Source organism: Aristolochia californica, unplaced genomic scaffold (genome assembly GCF_029961685.1).
Source record: "Aristolochia californica isolate CCGP_79_NKW_82.1479 unplaced genomic scaffold, dmAriCali1.0.hap1 SCAF_14, whole genome shotgun sequence".
NCBI lineage: Eukaryota > Viridiplantae > Streptophyta > Magnoliopsida > Piperales > Aristolochiaceae > Aristolochia > Aristolochia californica.
The window spans coordinates 8,297,760-8,320,803 of NW_027181815.1; the positions used below are offsets into that span (position 1 = coordinate 8,297,760).

The following is a 23,044-nucleotide window of genomic DNA, read 5'->3' on the forward strand; positions in this document are numbered from 1 at the left end:
AATTGGCTGACCTAGGAATGCGATTCCAAGTACAAGTAGCTTCCCTTGAAGACGGTCTTTGAATATCTTTAAACCGAAATGAAGAGTACTCACCTCTGCAGTGTTGGAATCCTTAATACCTACTGGCCCAGTATAAGAAAGAAGAACAATCTCTCCTTCATGAATTCTGAATTAGCCCCCCCCTCTCCCCCCCCCCCCCCCCTGCACCGGCCGGTTCAGGGCATCCCAGAGCACTACTGTTGAAGTTTAACTTACTGCAATCGCTAGGGGGAGGCTCCCTCTTTGCCATGATCGGAATCTTCTGAGGACCTGCCATATGGGTCTAAAGACACCAATTCCATTGAAGGGAGACACTGGTCTGGGGAGCAAATTCCTTTTTGGTATGGAACTAGCTGGAAACCAAAGCATAAAGAAGAATTAAAAACTGGCATTTGATTTTAATCAGCAAAAGATAATTGAGAAATCCTAGTCTTGTAAGAACTCACAGCCTTTAGGAGGAGAGAAATTCGACTTTAGGCTTGAATCTGTATAACGAATTGTTTTGATACCATGTAAGAAAGTAAAATTGAAGAGAAAAGAGGAAGAATAGGAGAGAAGTGTCATCTGGATGGGGAAAAGTTGACCCCCCATCAGGTTTTAATTATCAAGTTTTTTTTTTTTTTTTTTCCAAGAAAGACTAAACAGTGCCTAACTCAAGGACTTAATACGCGAGTATATAAAACACCCTTCTAAACCCACATAATTTACACAATAACCACACAATACTCTAATCTGGACCCTTTTGTCTAACAATTTACAGATCTGCCTTTCATAAAAAAATTACTAAAATATCCCTGACTTTTAACATGTCATGTCTCATAAGAAAATGTACTAAAGTGGATGTCCTTTCGAGCGGAGCCAACTGATGATCTCAGCTAAATCGCTCTCTATCTGTGAAGGACAAGATACGAACTGAAAAATTCTCAAACCACAGATGAGGACAGCTTGGCCTCAGTAAACTATGATGTGGAAATTCTCACAACATAAAATCAATTATATGGAAAATAATGTAAGTTTTTTGCCTTTGTTTGTATAAAGAGGATTTTGATGATTATACTGGAAGAGTGTAGAGGGAACTGAGAATTTATTTACTGTTCTGATAAATCTTTAATGTAGGTAAGTTCAGTAGGTAATGCTAAATATATTTCAATGGTGCAGTTTAGCTTTTACTGTATTATCAAGTCATATTTGTAAAAACAGCTATGAGATAGTTGAGTGGACTTGTCCCAGGGTTTTAATTTTACTTTCTTTGTTATTTTTATGCTCACATCCAGGTGTTTCGGCATCTAATTGAAAAAGTTCACTGCCGCTTGCTGTTTGCTACTCACTATCATCCTTTGGCAAAAGAATTTGCTTCTTATCCTCATGTAGACCTCCAGCACATGGCATGTGCATTCAAACAGAACTCTGGGATCACTTCTAACCGTGACCAGGAACTTGTTTTTCTCTATCGACTTTCACCAGGAGCCTGCCCAGAGAGCTATGGTCTTCAGGTGGCTCTCATGGCTGGCGTACCGGAATTGGTGGTGAAGGCTGCATCAAAAGCCAGTCAAGCGATGAAAGTTTCACTCAGAGAAAACTTCAGGTCAAGTGAGAGTAGGTCACAGTTTTCTAGCCTCCATGAGGATTGGTTCAAGACCTTACTTTCCTTTTCAAGCATCACCGCTAACCCTTCTTTGAACGAAGATGCATTGGATACATTACTTTGTCTTTGGCATGAGATCAGAGGTCAATCTCGAGCAGCGTTATAAAAGGAGTCTCACTGTCAAAATCACTAGAACTACCGATGCTTTCAAAGTGTTTATATACATGTCTTGCTTTGATGGAAGAACACGTGTAATTTTGTAAAGAAAACAAAGAAAGAAGCTTAAATGAAGAAGCACAAATGTTTTTGCATCATATGGATATAAGGGGTAGACTCGTTGAATCGGGTTCGGTACTTTGGAACAAGACTACATCTTTTAGTTAAATATCCAAATCGCATGTGTAGTCCAGTTTAGGTTTGTCAAAAGAAGTTGCATCGGAGCTAACGCTATTGTGGTTGTGTCCAAGGTGGATTATACTTATTTTGTGGATATATTTGAAATTCCTTAAAATCCGTGTGGAAAGAGCAGCAAACTCCAGGTATTTCCTTTTTAGTATCCTTATGAACATTTCCCTGTAGTGCTACACTTTCCATTCCATATTCTTGTTCCACATGAATCTTCTGATTTTATTGTTATAACGGCAATTTCGTCAAGGTCAAGATCACTTCGTTCGTCACTTAGATGGACTAATATTTTAGAGCAAGTGTTTTATTCTTTCTGTCCTCATAAATTGAGATTATACTGATGACATCACATATTAGTCGTCTACCAAGTAACTTGCCCGAGCTCATCGTGGATGGGTCATTAGCTTCCTAGATAGCATTAATTCTATTATCCCATTAGTTTGAAAGTGAGCAAACAACTTAGTCATTTTTATCATATTGTGATATATCGTTCCATGTTTCATATTTCATTGATAATGTTAGCAAACATGATGTGCATTTAGGAAAATTTTTCATTCGCTTACATTAAAATGTTTTCACTTGGTTGGTGCTATAAGCAGTGTCTATGAGTGTATCTTAAATTTTCTTTATTAAAAGATGAGACATGATTAAACTTATTTTACTTGACACAAAACATGTCGATTGGCACGAGTTAACCATAAGTTGTGTTTATTAACTTGTGTTAACTCGTATGCAGATTAGGGAACAAGAACCCCCTCTACATTTATCCTTGTGGTATACGGACTATTCTAATTTGCTTTATAAATGGGATACGGTTGAACTCATTATTTACCCATCTTTAATTGCTTTTAATTTGTCTCATGGATTAATCCTTTGGTGATTATAGTATCTATATAGAGCAATTTATATAATTTTGGACACGTTCTTAAACCTTGTTGGTGTTTTTACTTGGAAAATCTATATCTTTAAGAAAAGCTGAAAGAAGTTTCTTGGTTATGGATCACAAATCTAAATTCATAGAGACAAAGAGCAGTTATCAAAATATACAACTCCCTGAGCTCGCAGAGACAAATCATCTCCTTTTTGGGGTTCCTCAGCCAGTCATCATTTGGAATCGGCGAACTGAATCCAAATTCGGCATCAGCAGCAAAGCAATGTCTATTATAAGCTATAAGAATGAACATATTTTAATTTATCTTTTACTCCGTGACACTAGCTTGCCTTCAGTTATATACTTCCAGATTATACTGCGTCTAGATGAGTATAAAAATAACAAGACATTGAAGTAGAACAGAAATATGGCAGTTTTAAAGCATCCAACATCCTGGCGACCTTTTCTCTTGAGCCCAATTATAGCTGGCATAAAATACGAGATAGACTCATGAGTCACTGTTTTGCCTTGTGTTGTCGTTCTGGATTGATTCAGATTGCATGCACTTTTACAATTTAACCTGAGTGATTAAAAGCACAAAAACCAACTTCAGAGGCCTTTTAATCTTATCTCAGGGCTTTTTTACAATGCTTTTACCCGGTGGGACCTGAATCCAGAACTCACACCACATCTCCCTCCCCTCACCCACAACCCTGCACCTCCAAGCCAGACCCCCTCCTGTCGACATTGACCAAAGGCCCAAACAAAAGGTGGGTTTCTTTCCTTTTCCTTTTTTTTTTTACAATATTATACATGCAATGATCACCCACTTCGGCAAAAATACCAATCCTTGTTGGTTACATGTATTGAGCAAGCCACTGCTTACACATATCAAGTACAGGAAGCGCATTCGCATGCAAGGCCTGCAACATGTGCAATGGAACAAGTCAAAAACTGGGTTAAAATGATAAATCTTGTGCACACCAACATTAATACTGGAAGCCAATGGTTATGATCATAGTGTATCAACTAGGAATAATGAGATTTGCTGTTTGACGTTTTTAAAGAGAGTCGTGCATTAACACTTCAGATTGTTTCCCAAATTATCAAATGTTTGCCAAAGCCCAGTACTAGGCTTTAACATTGAAGTGGATCATTACTTTTAACTCCATCAGACTATATAGCTACTCAAAAACATTTTAAGTACTGAATCCCAGAAGCCCAGTAGCAGGAAAGGTTTCTTCATAATGAAATATAGAGGATGGAAGAGACTCTCAAACGTGAATCACCATAATAGAAACTTGGTTAGGGACAGCAAAGAACCTGATGGGCTACGTATTGCACATCAGCCACACTTCCACTACGAGAAGCAATCTGGAAGGCACTTTTCAGGCGACCACAAACTACACACGCCAAGACCTTCCTGTAGAGACAAATTGAAAACTGCTCAGTAGAAGACATAATAACAACCACTAACAGAAAAGAGCACAACACAAAAAAAGTGAATGACAAGGAAAGGGAACCAGATGAAATCTCTTGTGACAAATGTCAAAAGGAGTGAAAATGTAGAACAAATATCTAAATACCACTGGCTGGCACTGCAGAGAAGTATGGACCTTTGAAGAAATTTAAAGGCTTTTGTAAACCTTTTATTTGGGAGAAATTCCTTCATAGATGCATGCCAATTAGCACGCAGAAATCTCTAATCATATGGCAAGAACTCTGGTTGTAGGTTACATTCTTCTTTGGTACTCTTTTTAAAAAACCATTCAAAAAAACAAGAAAACTTTATTCAAGCATGATGATATTCAGCTTCGCCAATGAATAATTCAGCTTAGTGGGTCATATTGCAGCAGTTGGATGTTCTTTCTACTGAATTACGTTGATTAGAAGAGGATACACTCCAGATAATGAGAAAGAAAGACCCTAGAAGATAGTCAACAAGAAGCTTATTGACCACGGAGTTATTTGCCTTCATCTGGCACATGCTCACACTAATCCAGGCAAAATTTTGCAATAATATATAGCTCAAGTAGCCTATATTAATATGCTTTTGATTGTGAAGTAAAAAATGCATCCAGGTCCTTCGTAGACATCTGATCCTTTTCAATCTTTCTTTTGCAGATTCAGCCAAACATATAAGTATCACTTCAAAATCTTCCAATGGTTTTCTTTCCCCAAGTGAGAGATTAGGTGGAAAATCTAGTTTTCAAGCACACTAAATTAAGTCCTCTCCATTTCATTTTGCCTTAATAAAACATTATATACTATTCAAGAGATTCTATATATTATCCCAACATCCATGCTCTTTTCAATTAGATTATCACACAACTAAAAAATCAATAATCTATTTACCAAGTTGACATCACGTTAGTGTTAGAATATTGGCATCAAAATCATGAGATTCTCTTTCCAGAATAAAATCATGAAATGTAGAAATTTCGATAACATGTGATCATTACCTATGACTGCTTGTTAGCATATCAATGAGCCGGTCAGGTCGCTCCTTATGCCTGTTGGCATATACATTAATAGCTGCACCCAACACCTATATTCAAAGAGAAAACTATATTAATATAGATAAACACTGCAACATGTTTTAAAGAAATGCTAATGGCTCTAAGAAGCTGACCCAAGGATTTTTTTTTTTTTTGTTTTTTTTTGTTTAAGAATAAAAAAGCCAGGAACTGCAAACGTTTACATTCAAAAGAAATTACTATGGATGAATCTCTTTGCCACTATTCAGGAATGTATCTATGGACGATATATACACAAATAACAAACAGCCTTATTTATGCACTTGTTTGAGCACATTGTTTTTAGAAAAATACAGACAAAAAATCTGCTATTGACAGTGAAATCATTGTAAGAAGGGGTGGCAATTTTATCCATTTACCTGATGATGCATCTGTTTCGGCCACTTATAAATGGATACGGAGTAAACATCCTTACCCATTTAAACATTTAGGTAACATTACCCATTTACCAGTTTATCGTTTAATAAATAAAGATGATATGGATAATGGTTATTCCATATCCACTACTCGATTACCTGAAAAATATTTAAAAGAATTTATAATTATGATTGTTAGGAAGTAGTACAAGGGGCAGTTTGGTCTTTTTACATAGTATGTACTTAGCACTGAGGATACAATCTTGCTCAGCATGTTTAGATGTCTCCATAATCCAATTTGTATTTAATCTCACTTCAGTGAATAAAAGGCATCAGGGGCTGAATTCTGATTCCGAATGAGAAGTCCTCTCTGGCTCTCTTCCAGCATCTTCTATTTCCTGCTTCCACTTCCTCTTCTTTTCTTTTCTCAAACTTCTATATCTCATTTCTTAACATGGTATTTGAGCAGTAGGGTCCTGATTTCAAGCCCGTGAAGCGCTTCATCTTCCTCTATTGAACCCAGCACCTTCTCAGAAAAGGGGATTTTAGATTCGGATATTGCTTGCGACTCAATGTTTGAGGTTTTTGAATCTTTTCCTGTCATAACTCTTAAGGTTGATGGTTGCTACTATCTATTGAGAAGTTCTATGTTTACTTAAGAGCCCAAAAAGGTTTTTTGACTTGGGATTAACCCATCTATCATGGGCGCACTCCATAAAGTGACTGGTGTCTGCATCCTCTTGCATGCTGATGCCAGCCATTTTGTGCTCCTTTTTTGCTGACTTAACGCTGGATTTACATAAATTTCATACTTAATATATATTATTGATTTCCATGAACATCTTTGATCAAACCCTAGTTTTGTTAAGTGGGGCCCACATAGTCTACCAGGTATCTTGTTTTTGTGAAGCTTCTAGTTGGTTGTTTTGGCTAAATGTGCTTATATCCAATTGGTGAAATAATCACCCCCTCAAGGGAATTTGGAGGTTCTAAGGGTAAAGATACAATTTTAATTACCATAAAAATGCTAAATGGACAAAATTACCTTACTTGGTCTGAATCAATTGTATTCATCTCAAAGCCAAACGGAAGTCAAAGTTTATTAGGGATGATCTGCTAGTTTCACTTATTGATGATTGGGAAGTAGAGGATAGCAAGTCATGACTTGGTTACTGAACAATATTGGTTCCAAGTTAAGGAATCAAATTATGATTTGTGAGACAGCCAAAGAAATGTAGATGTCTCTAGAAGCATTATATGCGACGAAAAGTAATCTATCTTGAGTTTACGATTTGTATGCTAAATTGTTCAGCCTTAAGCAAGGTGCAAAACCTGTTTCTGATTAGTACAATGAATTATTAGGCATTTTGCAAAAAAATCAGTACCTTTCATCTTTTTACTACTAATGAAAAGGAACTTGTAAAGCAACAGGGGCAGCTACATGTTGCTAAGTTTTTGGATGGACTGGGACCGGACTTTGATGCAGTCAAGGCTTAGTTACTTGCCTTAGATGACATCCCATCACTTTCTACTGCCTTTAACAGGGTTATACGAATCATTTTTCAGAGAAGTGCTTGAGTGAGTTGGTAACCCTGTGTAGGCAAAATCCCAAGTTCATAATAGCACCAAGTCCTGTACTGGATCTGTGGTAGGTATTTTACCAGGTGCCCTTGATGAATTACAATAGCTTGCCAATGTATTGCTCGATTGACTATTGCTTCCTCCTCAGTATTTTTAGCTTGGCCTACAATTCTTACAACTATTGCCAGTTCAGGTCTGTTAGCTTTATATGTGCATCCTTCGTCCTCCTGGATCATTAACTCAGGAGCTTCCACTGATATGTCAGGTATGCCATCTTTGTTTATTGACTTGAAGGAGTCTTCAATTATTAAACACGTCACACGCTGATGGGTTAGTGCCTTCAGTTTAAGGAGTGTGCAATTTTCTCCATTTACATCACCTCAATCTATGTTATTTGTTCCTAAATTCCCACTTAATTTGTTGTCTTGTTTTGAAATGACATGTATAAACTATTAAAAGAAGAGGGTAGTAGAAAACAAACCTACGAAAGAGGGCCTTACTCCACAACAAGGTGTTGGAGTGAAATGCCTGCCTTAACCTGAATGTTTGCCAAATGATTGGTAGAACGAGGTACGTGCTTCCAAATACAATTCAAATGGGAAATTAAATTACAAATTTCTGAGTACATGTCCCAGTGACGCCACGGAGGTCTGATGGAGTTTGCACACCAGTTAATGACAATCTTTGAGTCTCCTTCGATGCAGAGTGGGCCCGTGAGCCGGCTAGAGAAAACTTGAATTCCATTTGTTGTTAGTTAGGTTCCAAAATCTATGAATCGCTCAATGACTTTCTATCATTTTCATTGTGTGTTTCAACATTTCATGATGAGGAGTATGATTGGTTCCATGCATGAAAGAGGCGGACTATATCACCTGGAAGGCCACCAACAACTTCCTTCATCTACTCTTCATGACGCAATTTCACCCTTCCAGTGGCACTTACGGTTAGGACATCCTTCCCTAGCAATGTTAGTTCAACTATTTTATGCTTTTCCTTCAAGTTTATTTCAGTGTGACTCATATCGACTGAGCAAACATCATCAGACTACGTTTCCCTTAAGCCAAACAAAGAGTAGTAGTTTGTTTGAGGTTGTTCATTCAGATGAATGGGGACCTTTTCCTATGTTCAGTATCTTTAGTTATAAATATTTTGTTTCGGTTATTGATGACTTTAGCTGTACTACTTGGGTATCTCTTATGGGAGAAATCAAAAGTATTTGAAGTATTTCAAAACTTTTATAATGAAATCAAAACCCAGTTCAATACTTCTTTTCATATTTTTTGTATTGACAATAGATTAGAATTTATGAATCAGAAGTTTGATAATTTCAGTCAGAATCATGGCATCATTCATCAGTCGCCATGTGTCTTTACTCCACAACAGAATGGAGTAACAAAATGTAAAAATCTTTATCTCTTATACGTTACATGCATAATGCTTATCATATGAATGTTCCCAAGTCATATTGGGGTGATGCAATACTTACTGTGTGTTCCTTATTAACAAAATGGCTTTTTTAGTTCTTGGAGGTAAAATTCCTATCCAAATTATCTGCAACTTTGTTTCCTCTTATCCCCTCACATTTTTTGAGTGTGTCTGTTTTGCCCATGTATTTGGTCCTCCTACATATAAACTGTCTCCTCATGCAATTAAATATGTGTTTTTGGGGTACCCTCGGTCATAGAGGGGGACAAATCTTTTTGTCCAGCCACTAGGAAGACATTTGTATTTGCTGATGTGACATTTTTTGAAGATGTTTCATTCTTCTCTTCATCTACTGTGGATGTTATTCTGCCTTACATAGGTCCAAGTATTGTAGCTCCTGCTCCTATGGAGGATGTTCCTAATCCATCACAGGCTATTACTCCAAAAAAGCCTTTGCAGGTATATCAACAAAGGTAAAATCACTCAGCACCGAGAAAAAGTTCCCTCTCTTGCCTATTCCAGAATCCTCTTCGCCTATAGATCTTGAGGTCATTGGTTTACATCTCTCTATTGCTCTTCCTAAAGGTATTAGTATGTTTATTCAACATCTGTTATCCAATTATGTGTCTTTTGATTCCTTGTTTAACCGGTACAAACTATTTGCTTTATCTTTAGTCTTCCTAGATCATTCCTTCTTTTGTACAGGATATTTTCTCAATGGAAGTAGGCTATGGATATTGAGATGAAGGTTTTATGTGACAAATGTACATGAGTTTTGTATGACATGCGTTGTAGGATTTCGCTGGGTTACACTGTGAAATACAGAGCGTATGGTTCCATTAAGGGATATAAAGCTTTGTTAGTTGCCAAGGGGTATAGTCACACCTACAACATTGATATATTTGAGATTTTCTCACTAGTAGCCAGTTGGCTCCTGTCAGTATTCTAGTGTCTATTGCAGTTAACTTGGGTGGGCTAGTCTTTCAACTAGACATTAAAAATGCCTTCTTATATGGTGATTTAGAAGAAGAGATCAATATGGAGTATCCTCTAGGGTATCTTGCTTATGGGGAGATTGGAAAGGTGTGCAAACTAAAGAAGACAATATGTGAACTTAAATAGAACCCTAGGGTATAATTTACAACATTCAACCAGGTAGTCATGTCCCTTAGATTCTCTCGGAGCCATTTTGATCACTCTCTCTTTGTTATAAAGTGGTCATTAGGGATTGTGGTGCTACTAGTGTATATTGATAATAATGTTTTATCAGGAAGTGATATGAAGGGCATTGAAGAGGTAAAGAAGTACCTTGCTAAACATTTCAAGACCAAAGATCTGGGTTCTTTAAAATATTTCCTTGGAATTGAAGTTGCTAGAAGCAAGGCAGGGCTTGTATTAACACATAAGAAGTATGTTACAAGAATATGGTCTGTTTGGTGCAAAACCAGTGGAGATACCCATGGAAGTCAGTCATGATCTTCATGATGTAAGTAGTGATGAACTCAAGGACAAAACAATATATCACTGACTAGTAGAAAAAATGAATGCTACAATCACTCGTCCTAATATATATTTTTCTATGAGTGTGGTCAGCCAATTCATAGAGCATGCATGTAAACTACATTTAGAGACTGCACAGAGAATATTAAGGAATTTAAAAGGGTCACGTAAAAAGGGGTTTTTATCAGTGAGGGTATTATCTTGCTCAACACGTTTAGATGTCTCTATGGTCCAATTTTTATGTAATTTAGATGTCTAGATTGGAAGTTATGAGTAGTTAAGTGTAAGAGGGTATATATCATTGTACCTCAAACTCAATTAAGTGAATAAAAGGCATCAGGAGTCGAATTCTAATCCCTTATGAGAGCTCCTCTTTGGCTCTCTTCCAACATCTTCTTCGTCCTTTTTCCTCTTCCTTTCTTCTCTCAATCTCCTATATCACATTTCTTAACAGTTAAATTCAAAAAAGATAGCTTACAAAACCCTAACATTGTCTCCTAATCCTTAATCCAATCTCATTATCTTCCTTGTCAACTATCATTATACAACTTAGCACATTTTTATATACAAAATTATTTTAATTTGTCTTTGTTCTTCTTCTTATTATTTTTTTGATGAAACGTGATTTTATTAAGAGAACAAAAAGGAGGAGCTAACTCCTAACAACAAGTGATTGCAAGGAGGCTCCTTGCTTGGTTAAAACATCAGCCACAGGATTTGCTGATCTTGGAATTTTTCTTTATTCTTATGTGGAGTTTAAAGAGGTAGGTATTACCTTTGTTAGGCACACCAGCCAACAATGGGGGAGGCAGTAGCCAACCCTTTTTTTTTTTGAAACGGTGATGATTCTATTACGAGGGAAAGAAAAAGAATACATCAAGGAGGCCTCTCCTAACAACAAGAGATTGCAGGGATGGACCAAATTTAGCACACAAATCAGCAGCCGAATTGGCGGATCTAAGAACATGGGACCAAGTACAAGAGGTAGTGGAAACAATGTCCATAATATCAAGAAAAAACTGCCAGTGACGCCACGAGGGTAAGGAGGCGGTGGAGCACCATCAAATGACGACTTTGGAGTCATGCTCCACGATAAGTGGACCTCTGAAGCGATCCTGGTAGATGTGAAGCTCGTGGAGGAGGCCAGAGAGCTCAATAGTGGTCGAGTCTGCAGTGCCGAGAGGACCAGAGTATGACATAATAGCTATTCCTCTAGGATAAAAAATCATCCCCCCAAAGCCAGTAGAACCCGGATTCCCAAAAGCGCTGCTGTCAAAGTTGAGCTTGTAATATCCGGTGGGGGGAGGCTTCCAAATATCTACTTGGCGGGGCGCTGGGGGAATGGACATCTGAGCAATAATCATCTAGTTGGTGTGGAAAGGGGTACATGATAGACAACCAAATTCTTTCCGAGTGCGAATCCAGGTAGAGATAAGGCCTATAGCAGTGCAGATCATCTCAGTGGCAGAACGCAAAGCACGATTAAACCGTCTAGAATTCCTTTTAGTCCAAAGGCACCAGGGAATGTAAGCGACACAAGCAGCAAACAAAAGCTTACCGAGGTTGGGGAGACAAGTACTAGATGAGAAACGACACATGGTGCTCAGGTTAGGGGAATGCAGAAATTGAGGCCCATGCTGTCAATCATAGAGGTCCATACCTTCCAGGCAAAAACACAATGGAGGAGAAGGTGATTGATGGTCTTGATTTCTACCCCACAGAGGGTACATAGAGGGTCAGGAGCAGTATTTCCACGTTTGATAAGATTGTTAGCAGTTAGAATTCTGTTGCGGCAGGCACTCCATGTCAAACGCCTAGCCAATACAACCCTAAAGACCGGTCTGTTAAGTGCAAAAAGCAGAGTACTTAACCCAGGTGGACCAGGGGTGGACGGAACCTAACCAAGGTGGACCGGAACCACCTAACTCCGACACCCACAGTTCCCGTTCCCTACCGCTTCCGCCAGGATTCGAATGCGGAACGTGGTGCCCAACTCTGATACCATGTCAAACGCCTAGCCAATACAACCTAAAAGACCGGTTTGTTAAGTGCGAAAAGCAGAGTACTTAACCCAGGTGGACCAGGGGTGGACGGAACCTAACCTAGGTGGACCGGAACCACGTAACTCTGACACTCCAGAGGAAAAAATTCACCTTCGGAGCAGTTTGGTGAGGGGCAGGAGGCTGTGTCCAACCCATAAGGTGACGATAGGCCGAGGAGACAGGGAAGAGCCCGCTGTCATGAGGGAGCCAGATTAGCCAGTCAGTCACTAGAGGACAAATCTTAACACTACCAAGTCCATCAATCATATTACAAACAGATATGGCCTCCACATCAGTAAGGCCTCGTCTCAGGCAGAGAACCTAGGAGTCGTTCCTCCACGCATCAGAGTCCGAGAGGTCACAACAAGAGGCGATCTGAAAGAGAACTGGGTCGGAAGAGGCAAGAGGACCATCATCCGACCACCAATCCGTCCAAAAGCGAAGGCTAGAGCCATCCCCAAGGAAGAACCTAATAGCATCACGAAATGTGGCAAACAGATGAAACATGGCTTTCCAGATAGGAGTAGGTGGTGTTTGCTGCCATCGGTTATCCATCTATCACCAAGACGCTGAAGCTTAGAGGCCACCATAGGCTTCTAGGATGCTCCCGAGGGGGAGTTGAGTTTCCAGAACCATTTGAGGAGCAAGGCTTGACCCAATTCCTTGGTGCGTCTGATCCCAAAACCGCCAAGGACTTCGGCATACAAACATCATCCCAACTGACAAGGTGGTAACGGAACTCAACTCCAGTGCCACGCCATAGGAAACGTCTCTTGATCATGTCAATGTGCCGACTGATGGAGGCGGGGCATGATAGGAAAGAGAGAAAATAGTTTGGGATACTCGCAAGGCACGAATTGAGGAGAATCAGTCTGCCCGCCTTAGAGAGCATCCTACCCTTCCAAGTGGACAATCGCCGCTCAATGACTGAGGACCAATCCTTTTCTTTTGAATATCGAAAAACAAAGATCTAGAAGAAAAAGGGAGGCAAGGTCTTTCCTCCTCCCTCGCATGGCTGAATAGAAAGAAAGCAAAATGGGTGGGTGCTCCCCCCAAAGGGTCATCATGCGGGGGAAGGTTCATCTCCTTTCACCATTTTCTTTTTTGAAAATTAGGAGAAAAATATTGCTACGTGGACCAAGGAGTGATGGACCCACTCCATTTTCTCTGATCTTTATATACATTAACAATATTTTTTTATTAATGCTATTGTTTGTATGAATAATTTAGTTTTTATAATATTTTTCTCAAAATATTTTGTTTTATCCATTTATTTACCCATTTACCCAAATAGATAATGAATAGCTTATTCTATATTGATCGAAGAGAGTAACAAAATAAATGTAAGGGAGATAGAATCGGTAACCAAATACCCCTTACCTGTTCTGCCTGTTCTGTTTACACCCCTAATTCTAAGCCCACAATATAGTATACTGTATGTAGAGAGAGAGAGAGAGAGAGAGAGAGAGAGAGAGAGAGAGAGAGAGAGAGAGATGCAATTGTATGTTTCCAAAATACAAGTAGGGAAAAAGTTACCAGTCAAATAAAAAGGGAAATGGTTTACCTGGTCCCAGTCATCATCATCTATAGTGCCTTTAATATTCCTAAAGAACTCGGTCAACTGACCACCTTTCTTTCTCTCAGCAAGTGATGCTGCTACACCAGCATAGATATCAACAGCTGCAAATATTGTTTTGGTATCAAAAGAACTTCAACGAGAATGTTCTGCTGAAGAAGGAAAAAAGAGAAGCCAGATGTACAGTGGGAAAAAAAAAAATACAATTGAGCAACCAAATAGAAAATAAAGAAAACAACAATCATTGCTGCAGCTAGCTGCAAACCCAACTTTCTTGTCTGGATCAATCTTGTAACTGTTGTGGTATGGATCTGTTTGTGTGTCATCCTAATATATTACTAAAACTAGCATTTTGGTGCCTAGTAGGTGTTTACGGCCCTACCAAACACCACGAGCGCCACCTTTTTTGGGATGACCTATTGAAGACTTGTCAGATGTGGCCTATTCCTATGATGCTTGCGGGCGACTTCAATGCTACTTGCTTTTGCCATGAGAAATCCCCGCCGTCCCGGAGAATCACAACCTCCATGAGACTTTTTGCTGATTTTATTGGCAGTTGGGACCTGGACGAGATTACCCTATTTGGGAAGACCTACACTTGGTCAAATGGCAGACAGCCCCTGTCCTCTCCAAGATTGACCGCTTCTTAGCCAGCAATGATTGGGTTCAGTTCTACAGCAATGTCTGTGGCAAAGTGCTCAACCGAGTCGTCTCTGATCATTGGCTGATTATAGTTGATACCCATTTTGGAATTTGCCACAGACATTGCACTAGAGGTATACCCTTCCAGGGCAATTGTAGTCCTTAGCCCACAACGAGCTAGTGCACTGGAAGTAACGTGCAAGATTCAAATGGCTCTCCGATGGGGATGCTAATACTAAATTCTTCCATGCAGTCGTCTCTGCACGAAGAAGGGCCAACCACATCACCATGCTCAGCGTCAATGGTGAGACCACCTCGGACCGAATCCTCATTTCAGATTCATATGTGATTTTTTTTGCAGATTTATACTTTGATCACCAGCCAGTCCGCCCTTTCTTCCAAAGTGTTCACCTCCAGGTTATTCCATCAGTTGTAGCAAGCCTCATCGAGCTCCCCTTCACCAGCCGGGAAATTGAAATTGCAGCCCTTGGTCTTCCTCTGGATCGGGCTCCGGGCTTGGACGGATTCAACAGGGAATTTTATCGCCGCTGTTTGCCCTTCATCAGAGATGACATTTCCGGTATGGCCCGCTCCTTTTATCAGCATGACATCAGATATAGGAGCATTGGAGACTTGTTCATTGCCCTCATCCCTAAAAAAGATGGAGCAGAGCTCTCATCCGACTTCTAGCCGACCAGTCTCACCACCAGTGCATATAAGGTGATTGCGCGCCTCCTTGCTAATCACCTCAGGGCGGTTCTCCCTATTGCCATTCACCATGGCCTGAGTGCTTTTATTAAGGGAAGGAACATTCTTGATTCGGCCATGGCATGTCATCCACCACTTCAAGGTTCTCAAGCTCCCTAGATTTGTCCTCAAGCTTGACTTTGAAAAAGCATTTGACAGAGTTAACTGGAAGTTTCTGGACACCCTCCTGGGGAAGATGAGATTCGGGGAAAAATGACACTTCTGGATCCAAAGTTGCATCTCCTTTGCAAGTTACTCCGTCCTTCTCAACAGAACAGTTTGTGGGTATTTTAAGGGAACCAAGGGAATCAGACAGGGAGACCCCCTTTCCCCCTTGCTCTTCAATGTGGTAGCAGAATATCTATCCTCGATTTACTCGGTCAAGAACATGGGATGACTCTTCCCCACGACATATTGCACAACCTTTGATATTCCGATCCTCTAATTTGAAGATGATACTATTTGCTTCGGGGTTGGTACTATAGATTAGATCAAAAAATTACGTGCTGTTTTGGGATTATTTGAATTGGCTTTTGGTCAGAACATAAACTGGGAAAAAACCACTCTTCTAGGCTACCACATCGATCCAGCTGGGCTTTGGGATATGGCGGACTACTTGGGATGCTTTGTGGGAAATCTGCCAGCTACATGTCTTGGGCTCCCACTTTTTTTGATTCTCGGCCTTCGGCGTCACTTTGGTCCCCCCTCACTGAAAAATTTGAAAAGAGGCTAGCCACTTGGAGGGGTAAGCTCCTATCTACAGTGGGCGTCTCACTCTAATCAAGTCTTGTTTGGCAAGGCTGCCAAATTATTTGCTATCGTTTATGCATTGTCCGACCTTCGTTTGCTCCAAAATTGACGCTATCCGTCGGCGATATCTCTGGAGAGGATCAAAAGACACTTCAGATACCACTTGGTTAGTTGGAAGGATATTTGCATGCCTCATAATAGGGGAGGATTAGGCATCCGGCCTACAAAGGAAATGAACAAAGCTCTTATGCTCAAATGGATTTGGAACTATAACATCAAGCATAACAGTCTATGGAGGAATATGGTCAAATTTTACTTTCAGTTTTCGGGTGCCTGGTGGAGAGAGGGTGGTGCCTCTCGCCTCCTATCCCCGATATGGAAATCAATTTATAAGCTCCTCCCAGTATTCAGAGATGCTACCTTGTTTCACATGGGCAATGGAAGGAACCTCCTTTTTTGGTCGGATGAATGGTGCGGCCCCCGCTCGCTCTCGGAGGACTTCCCGGGGCTGTATAGAGTGGCTAGAGACCTCTCTTGCTCAGTGGCTGATTCTTGGAGGGATCAGTCGTGGAGTCTCCCGTTCCATCGGGGACTAAATGATAATGAATCTTTGGCTTTTTGCTCTCTCCTTACCAGACTCATTAGTATTATTATTCGGGAGCATTCAATTGATAAACTGACTTGGAAGCCCAACATTAATGGCCGATTCACTATTGCTTCTGCTTACTCTCATATCAAAAAGCAAGACTACAGTATACATGAGCACAAGGCAAATCTGGCTTGGAAACTCTCAGCGCCAAACAAAATCAAATTTTTCATGTGGTCGGCCATTAGAAAACAGATCCTTACTTCTGAAAACCTTCATAGAAGAGGTTTCACCGCCCCTGATCTTTCTTGTCCCCTTTGTGGTGAGTGCGATGAGACAGTCCAACATGTCCTCTTACACTGAATTTTCTTGGCAAGTCTGGATGAAGATTTTTCAGAAGATTGGGCTCCCAATGGGGCTACATCAGGACCTCTTCGACACCTTTGAGATGGTTAGAGGGATTCGACTTCCTTGGCTGGGCAAGTTAATACTTTCGGCCTGTCTTGCGCATGTTCCATGGTGCAATTGGCTCGAGCGAAATAACCGGAGATTTAACTCCAAAGCTTGCACCCCGGACAACACGGTTCACATGCCATTGGCCTTATCTCGAGCTGGCTTCATACAAGGAAGGAATTTGTCGCTCTAACGGGTGTTTCCCTTTGGGAAAATTGGAGCTTGATCGCTCATATGACTGGCCCCTGCAGGACTCCGATTATGGCTATCTGGGACCCTCCCCCTTGTGACTGCATCAAACCCAATTTTGATGGTTGAGCTATTGGCTGTCCTGGGCCAGCTGGAGCAGGTGGTATTTTCAGAGGTCACAATGGAGACTCTATTCTTTCTTATGTTGAACCGGTGGGCATTGCTGATTCTAATACTACTGAAGTTAGTGCTCTTCTATTTGGCCTCCAAATTTTCAAGGAACGTTTCCATGGCAAGTTAATCATTGAAGGAGACTCGAAGATTGTCATCAGTTGGTGTTCCAAAGACAACTTCCCCCCTTGGCGCCACTGGCCTACCACAGATTGTATTGCTGACATTATATCATTTATCCATTGTAATTGGAATCTCATTCCTATATCAGCCAACTCTTTGGCTGATAAATTGGCAAAATTCAGAACTTCCCAGCAATCTCTCATTGTTTGGGAAGGCTTCCCTCCTTTGTAATTTGCCTTTTTGAGCTTTTGTCTAAATAAAAATCAGCATCATTTTAAAAAAAAAAACTAGAACTAACATTATTTTAAAAAATAAAATAAAACAGAACAGTCCATCTGGAACTTCTTACCAGGAAGGTTAAATTCATATATCACTCGAAAAGCAAGGTTAAAGTTCTTCTCAGCAAGAGTCTCTGCAACCTCACAGCGTCTCCTGCAGAGCAATTGGAAAAAGAACATGTTAGAAAGCTCTCTTTATATCCTCCACATTTTTTCTTTTCTTCCTCTCACACATCTTCTACTGTAAATTCTTCCCCCCTAATTATTACTTTCTTTTTCTTCGTCTCCATTCCTCTGATATTTAACACTATCCAGAATTGATCTAATTCTACATTTAGGGTTTTCAGTTTACTTTTCAAGACCCATATATAAACTCTTTTTCTTCCCTCCGAGTGATTTCAAAGTAGTATGGATATAGAGGCTGCTTGAGGACTTTGGCAAAGCTATACAGAAAAAGAGGAAATCTAAAAGTTTATCCTACCTTAATACTGCTTGTACCCTAGAAAGGATGATCATCTTGATAGTCAATGTGGATGGCGGTGTAGCCATTTTACCTGATAACACACTCTACTGTTCTAGATGTCTGTTTATAAACGGATGTGAAACAAAAATTCCTTACCACATAAGCATTGAAGTAAAATTACTCATTCACTCCCTGTTTATTAAATTGAATAGATAAGGGTAATGATTATTTTCTACGGTTTACTCTTTTTTGGAAAATATGCACAATCTTATAAGCCAAAAGGCAATAAAAAAAGAAAAAGCATATTTTCATGATTTTTAATATTATTTATGTTAATTTATATAGTTTTTAATGATTTTACATGTTTTGAAACCTCGAGTTCACTTGTTTATTCACACGTCCACATGTTTATGTCCAGGTAATCAGGTATGTAAATGGTACAGGAATAACTTTACCTCTCTGAGTTTTACTTGTTTATAGCTTTACATAGATACAATTATTATCACTGGAAAAGATGACTTTTGAGTTGCAAACCTGAAATTTTATGTCCACTCCAAGTTTCAAATTGAAGCCTTGAGGACCTTTAGATACTATTTGAGGAACAGATTACCAGATCAAAATGACGGTGTTAATTTGTCTCAAATGAAATAAATGCTTTGTCTGCTGCATAAGATAGGTATCTCCAATGCATACCAATTAGATCCAAATCTTTAATTGAGGATCAAATTACATACAAAATATTAATGAGGAAATGATTTATTTGACAGTTACAATACTAAATATTGCACGAGAGCAGCAAGACTAAGTGGTTTGGACTTTATCAGTCCAAGGAAAGTCCCCGGGCCATTCTCTGTAGAGATACAGCCCCCGTGAGGGAGGAAACCTTCGAGTGGTCATCTGGTTTGCTCTGGTGCGAGGGTTGAGACGCGAGCGGAGCCTATTCACCAGATGCTCACCGAGAACTTTGGCCGATTTCACAGATATCCACTTGATACTCAAGAGGTATTAACAGAACGGGGCTGATGTTGGAGCTGCTCTTCTTTTTTCATTTAAAAAAAAGAAACCATATATTGCTTTTTCACACAAGGGTTATCAGAATAGATATGAGCAACCATCAAGGTTTTAGTTGCCTTTCTACAGGAAACTAAAATTGATTCTATGAGCCCTGCCATAGTATGTGATGCCTGGTTTATCCTCAATTGGCTGACTCACTTCTATTGGTACGGCTGGAGGCGTTTTATTACTTACTATGGGATTCTGCTTTATTTGACTTTATATCAAGTTTTAGAGTCTTTATTCAGTGGCTTTGCTTCTGAGATCTTGGGTAAACAGATTCACTTGGCTACTATATGGTTCTTTACATGCTCTACACAGACCTATTTCTGGGGCCGAGGTTCAACGTTATATAGACCAATGGTCTTTTCCTTTCTCAAATTGTTAGAACAATGGTGGATGTGCTGCTTGGGTCAAGGTTCAAGTAGTATATGGTTCTCCCACAAAATTGAAAGACCTGGAGAGCAGAATAAACGAATGGGTTCTCACGAATAAATTTAGTTTCAATGACAAAGAAGTTCCTCGTTCAAATCATTCAGGATTTTTTTTTTTTTTTGAAATGATGCTGATTTTTATTAAGATAAAAGCTCAAAAGAGCAAATTACAAAAGAGGGAATCCTTCCCATACAATGAGAGATTGCTGGGAAGTTCCGAATTTAGCCAATTTATCAGCCAAAGAGTTGGCTGATCTAGGAATAAGATTTCAATTACAATGCAAAAAAGATACAATGTTAGCAATACTATTAGTGATGGGCCAGTGGCGCCAAGGGGGGAGGCTGTCTTAAATCATTCAGGATAATGACAATATGGAAACAAGTAGAACACTCTCAAATGTTGAAATGTTGGTGAGAGATTTCCATCGGGAGGACTTCCAACATATTGTTACTCAAAAGGCTCTACTAGAAGCAAGGGGCTTGATTTAAGTGCATAAAAGAGTGATGCTAATATGAGTTTTTTTCATGCAATAGCATCGTTGAACAGAAGGGTCAACACCATTTCCAGTTTGACTATTGATGGAGTTCAGTCTGTTGATAGGGAGGTGATTAATAACCTTTCATATATTTTTACAAGAATCTTAATATTGATGACTGTCTAGATAGGCCATTTCCTGTCTCTTTTTTTTTTTTTATAAAGGGCAGTTTTTCATTAAGGGGCACGAAGACCAACAAGCTACAAACCAGGGGACAGGGCATCCTTAACAATAAGGGGCGGAGGTGGGTGGTATCTTGTTGCCAGGTATTGAGAGACGCTTCAAGTTTGTTGAGGGCAGTGCAGGTAGTTGCGATGGAATGGCACATAAGCTAAGGGCTTGGGGGGAAAGCTGCTTGAGGGGTCTGCATGGAGACAAGGGGCATTGATGGTGTGAGGCAGGAGTTGTCGAGTTGGCTGACTGGCAATTCCGGATTGTCGCCGGGACTGTCCGTGGCCTCGGAGGGAGGGATAGTCAACGTAGGAGCTTTACTGGGGGTCCTGGGTTGGTGTGGCGGCATTGGATGGGGGTTTCAGGGTGTTGAGATTGGTCTGGTTCTGCTAAGTTAGTGGTGCAGAAGGTTCAGGGATTCTCTGAAAAGTTGAGTTTCGGCCCGGTGGTCAGAGTAGGGTGGTAGGTGCAGCTTTTCAAAATTTGTATTTGGGTTGGGGAGGAAAGGGGGGTGGAAGGGGATTGGTTGTAGGGGCCATGGCCAGTCTTGACTTGTGTGAGGGCTTTGAACATGGATGTGGTGAATGGCCAGGTAGGATCCATTGAGTTGGTTTCTTGCTTGCGAATTGACAAAGTTGTAGAACTGCCAAGGGCTGAAGCATTCAAAGATGAGAGCTGGATCCAAAAAAAGACATTTCCAGAGGCAATCGTGAGGAATTAGATCCCCGATCGGGGCCGGTCAGGAAAGATGAAGATTTTGACACAGTCCATTTTTTATTGCAAAGAAGTTACTTCTTCTAAAAGAAGAAGTGTCCCGAAGGCGCTTACAATGCATTCCAGGGTGTGAAGACACCAGAAGCAATTGGTCGAGAACAACCCTCATTTTCTTGATCTGATCCATGGTGCCCACACTAAAGCAAATGGTCTCGTCCGCAAACTGAAGAATCGGAATATCAAATACCTCAGAATCAGCCATGGGGAGGATCCACCCTAAACCCTTGGCCGCATAAATCAAGGAGGAAATATATTCCACCACCACGTTGAAAAGCAAGGGGGACCAAGGGTCCTCTGACGGATGCCCCGAGTTCCTTTAAAATAGCCGCACACTGTTCCATTAAGAAGCACCGAATAACTGGCAGAGAAGATGCAACTTTGAATCTAGAACCGTCACTTGTCACCAAATCCCATTTTTCTAGTAGAATATCCAATAGCTTCCAATTAACTCTATCGAATGCCTTCTCAAAATCTAGTTTGAGAATAGACCTGGGGAGCTTCAAAGTCTTGAAGTGGTGAAGGAGCTCACGACAAGCCATAGCTGAATCCAGAATACTCCCTTTAATGAAATCATTCTGCCCCTAATGAATGGCAATCGGAAGGAATGCTCGGAGACGGGCAATCACCTTATAAGTGCTGGTGGTGAGGCTAATAGGCCGAAAGTCCGAAGGAAGCTCAGCCTCGCCTTTCTTGGGAACAAGGGCAATGAAAGAAGCCCCTATACTCTTGTAGGCAATGCCACAATGGTAAAACGAGTGTGCCAATATGGGCTATGTCTTCACCAATGAAGGGCCAACAGTGACGGTAAAATTCCCCATTGAAGCCGTCCGGACCCGGAGTTCGGTCCAAAGGGAGACCCATAGCAGCTTTCTCAATTTCTCGGTTGGAGAATGGGAGCTCAATAAGATTGGCGGCTGCAGTAGGGATAACCATAGGATTGACCCTCTGAAAGAAAGGTCGAACTGTTTGACATTCTATGTAAAGACCTACAAAAAAGCTCACCAAAGTGTTAGAAATAAGGGATCTGTCTGAGGTAACCTTGCCATTGACGCAGAGCGATGTTATACGGTTGGCTCTTCTCTTGGTAGTGGTGATCGCATGAAAAAAATTAGTTTTTGCCTCTCCCTCTAAAAGCCACTTGAACCGAGCCCACTGCTTCCAATGCACGAGATCGCAATGAGCGAAGGCTTGCAATTGCCCCTGGAGGGCATAGCGCTGAGCCATTTCAGTAGAGGTCAGGCTTCTTGACTCCTCATCAGTGTCTTGAAACCTTTCTTTGAAAATCTTGAGATTGTGGACAAGAGCTACTAACTCAGAAAAAACTGAGTTTGCGAAACCCAAAGGACCAGCATAAGAAAGGAGCTCCTCCCCTCAAGTAGACCTTAAAAACACCATAAATTGTTCAGGTTGGAGCTCTCAAAGGAACTACCATCAAAGTTAAGTTTGATGCAGCTGGTTGTAAGGGGGATCAATGCTGAATTTGATGCAGCCTGCTTCAAATAGTTAAAACTTCTTTAGGGTGCAAAGCCAGGTGATAATGCATCATTGAGTGCGCAAAAAAACCGAGCTTGGGAAGGAGGGGCTCCCCTTGGAAGTGCTGCTGATTTTTCTCTAGCCAAGTCAACTAAAGAATGCAGGCAAGACAGGCTTCATCATATCCAAGCTTGGGAAGGGGAAAGCCGAGAACTTGAGAAACAAGATTCGACCATGAGTCTTGGATACAACAACTTATCTTTGAGAAGATTTAGGAAGCAAAG

General features: G+C 40.5%; 2 protein-coding genes across 5 annotated transcripts in view; one reads left to right on the forward strand and one right to left on the reverse strand.

The window, feature by feature from the left end:
- Nucleotides 1-2,133, forward strand: part of LOC137950105 (DNA mismatch repair protein MSH7) — a 51,050-nt gene extending 48,917 nt beyond the window's left edge. Inside the window, exon 17 of the mRNA XM_068796487.1 lies at nt 1,314-2,133. Within this exon, the coding sequence (XP_068652588.1) occupies nt 1,314-1,790 (477 nt within the window). The 3' untranslated portion in view covers nt 1,791-2,133. The remainder of the gene's footprint in view (nt 1-1,313) is intronic.
- A 1,104-nt stretch (nt 2,134-3,237) lies between these two features.
- LOC137950873 (uncharacterized) overlaps nt 3,238-23,044 on the reverse strand; it is a 125,189-nt gene continuing 105,382 nt past the window's right edge. For all 4 annotated transcript variants that reach the window (XM_068797529.1, XM_068797530.1, XM_068797531.1 and 1 more), the window contains 5 exons: nt 17,928-18,010; nt 13,906-14,021; nt 5,363-5,448; nt 4,224-4,323; nt 3,238-3,823 (listed from right to left, as the gene is read on the reverse strand). In XM_068797529.1, coding sequence (XP_068653630.1) covers nt 3,758-3,823; nt 4,224-4,323; nt 5,363-5,448; nt 13,906-14,021; nt 17,928-18,010 — 451 coding nt within the window. In that variant the 3' untranslated portion in view covers nt 3,238-3,757. The remainder of the gene's footprint in view (nt 3,824-4,223; nt 4,324-5,362; nt 5,449-13,905; nt 14,022-17,927; nt 18,011-23,044) is intronic.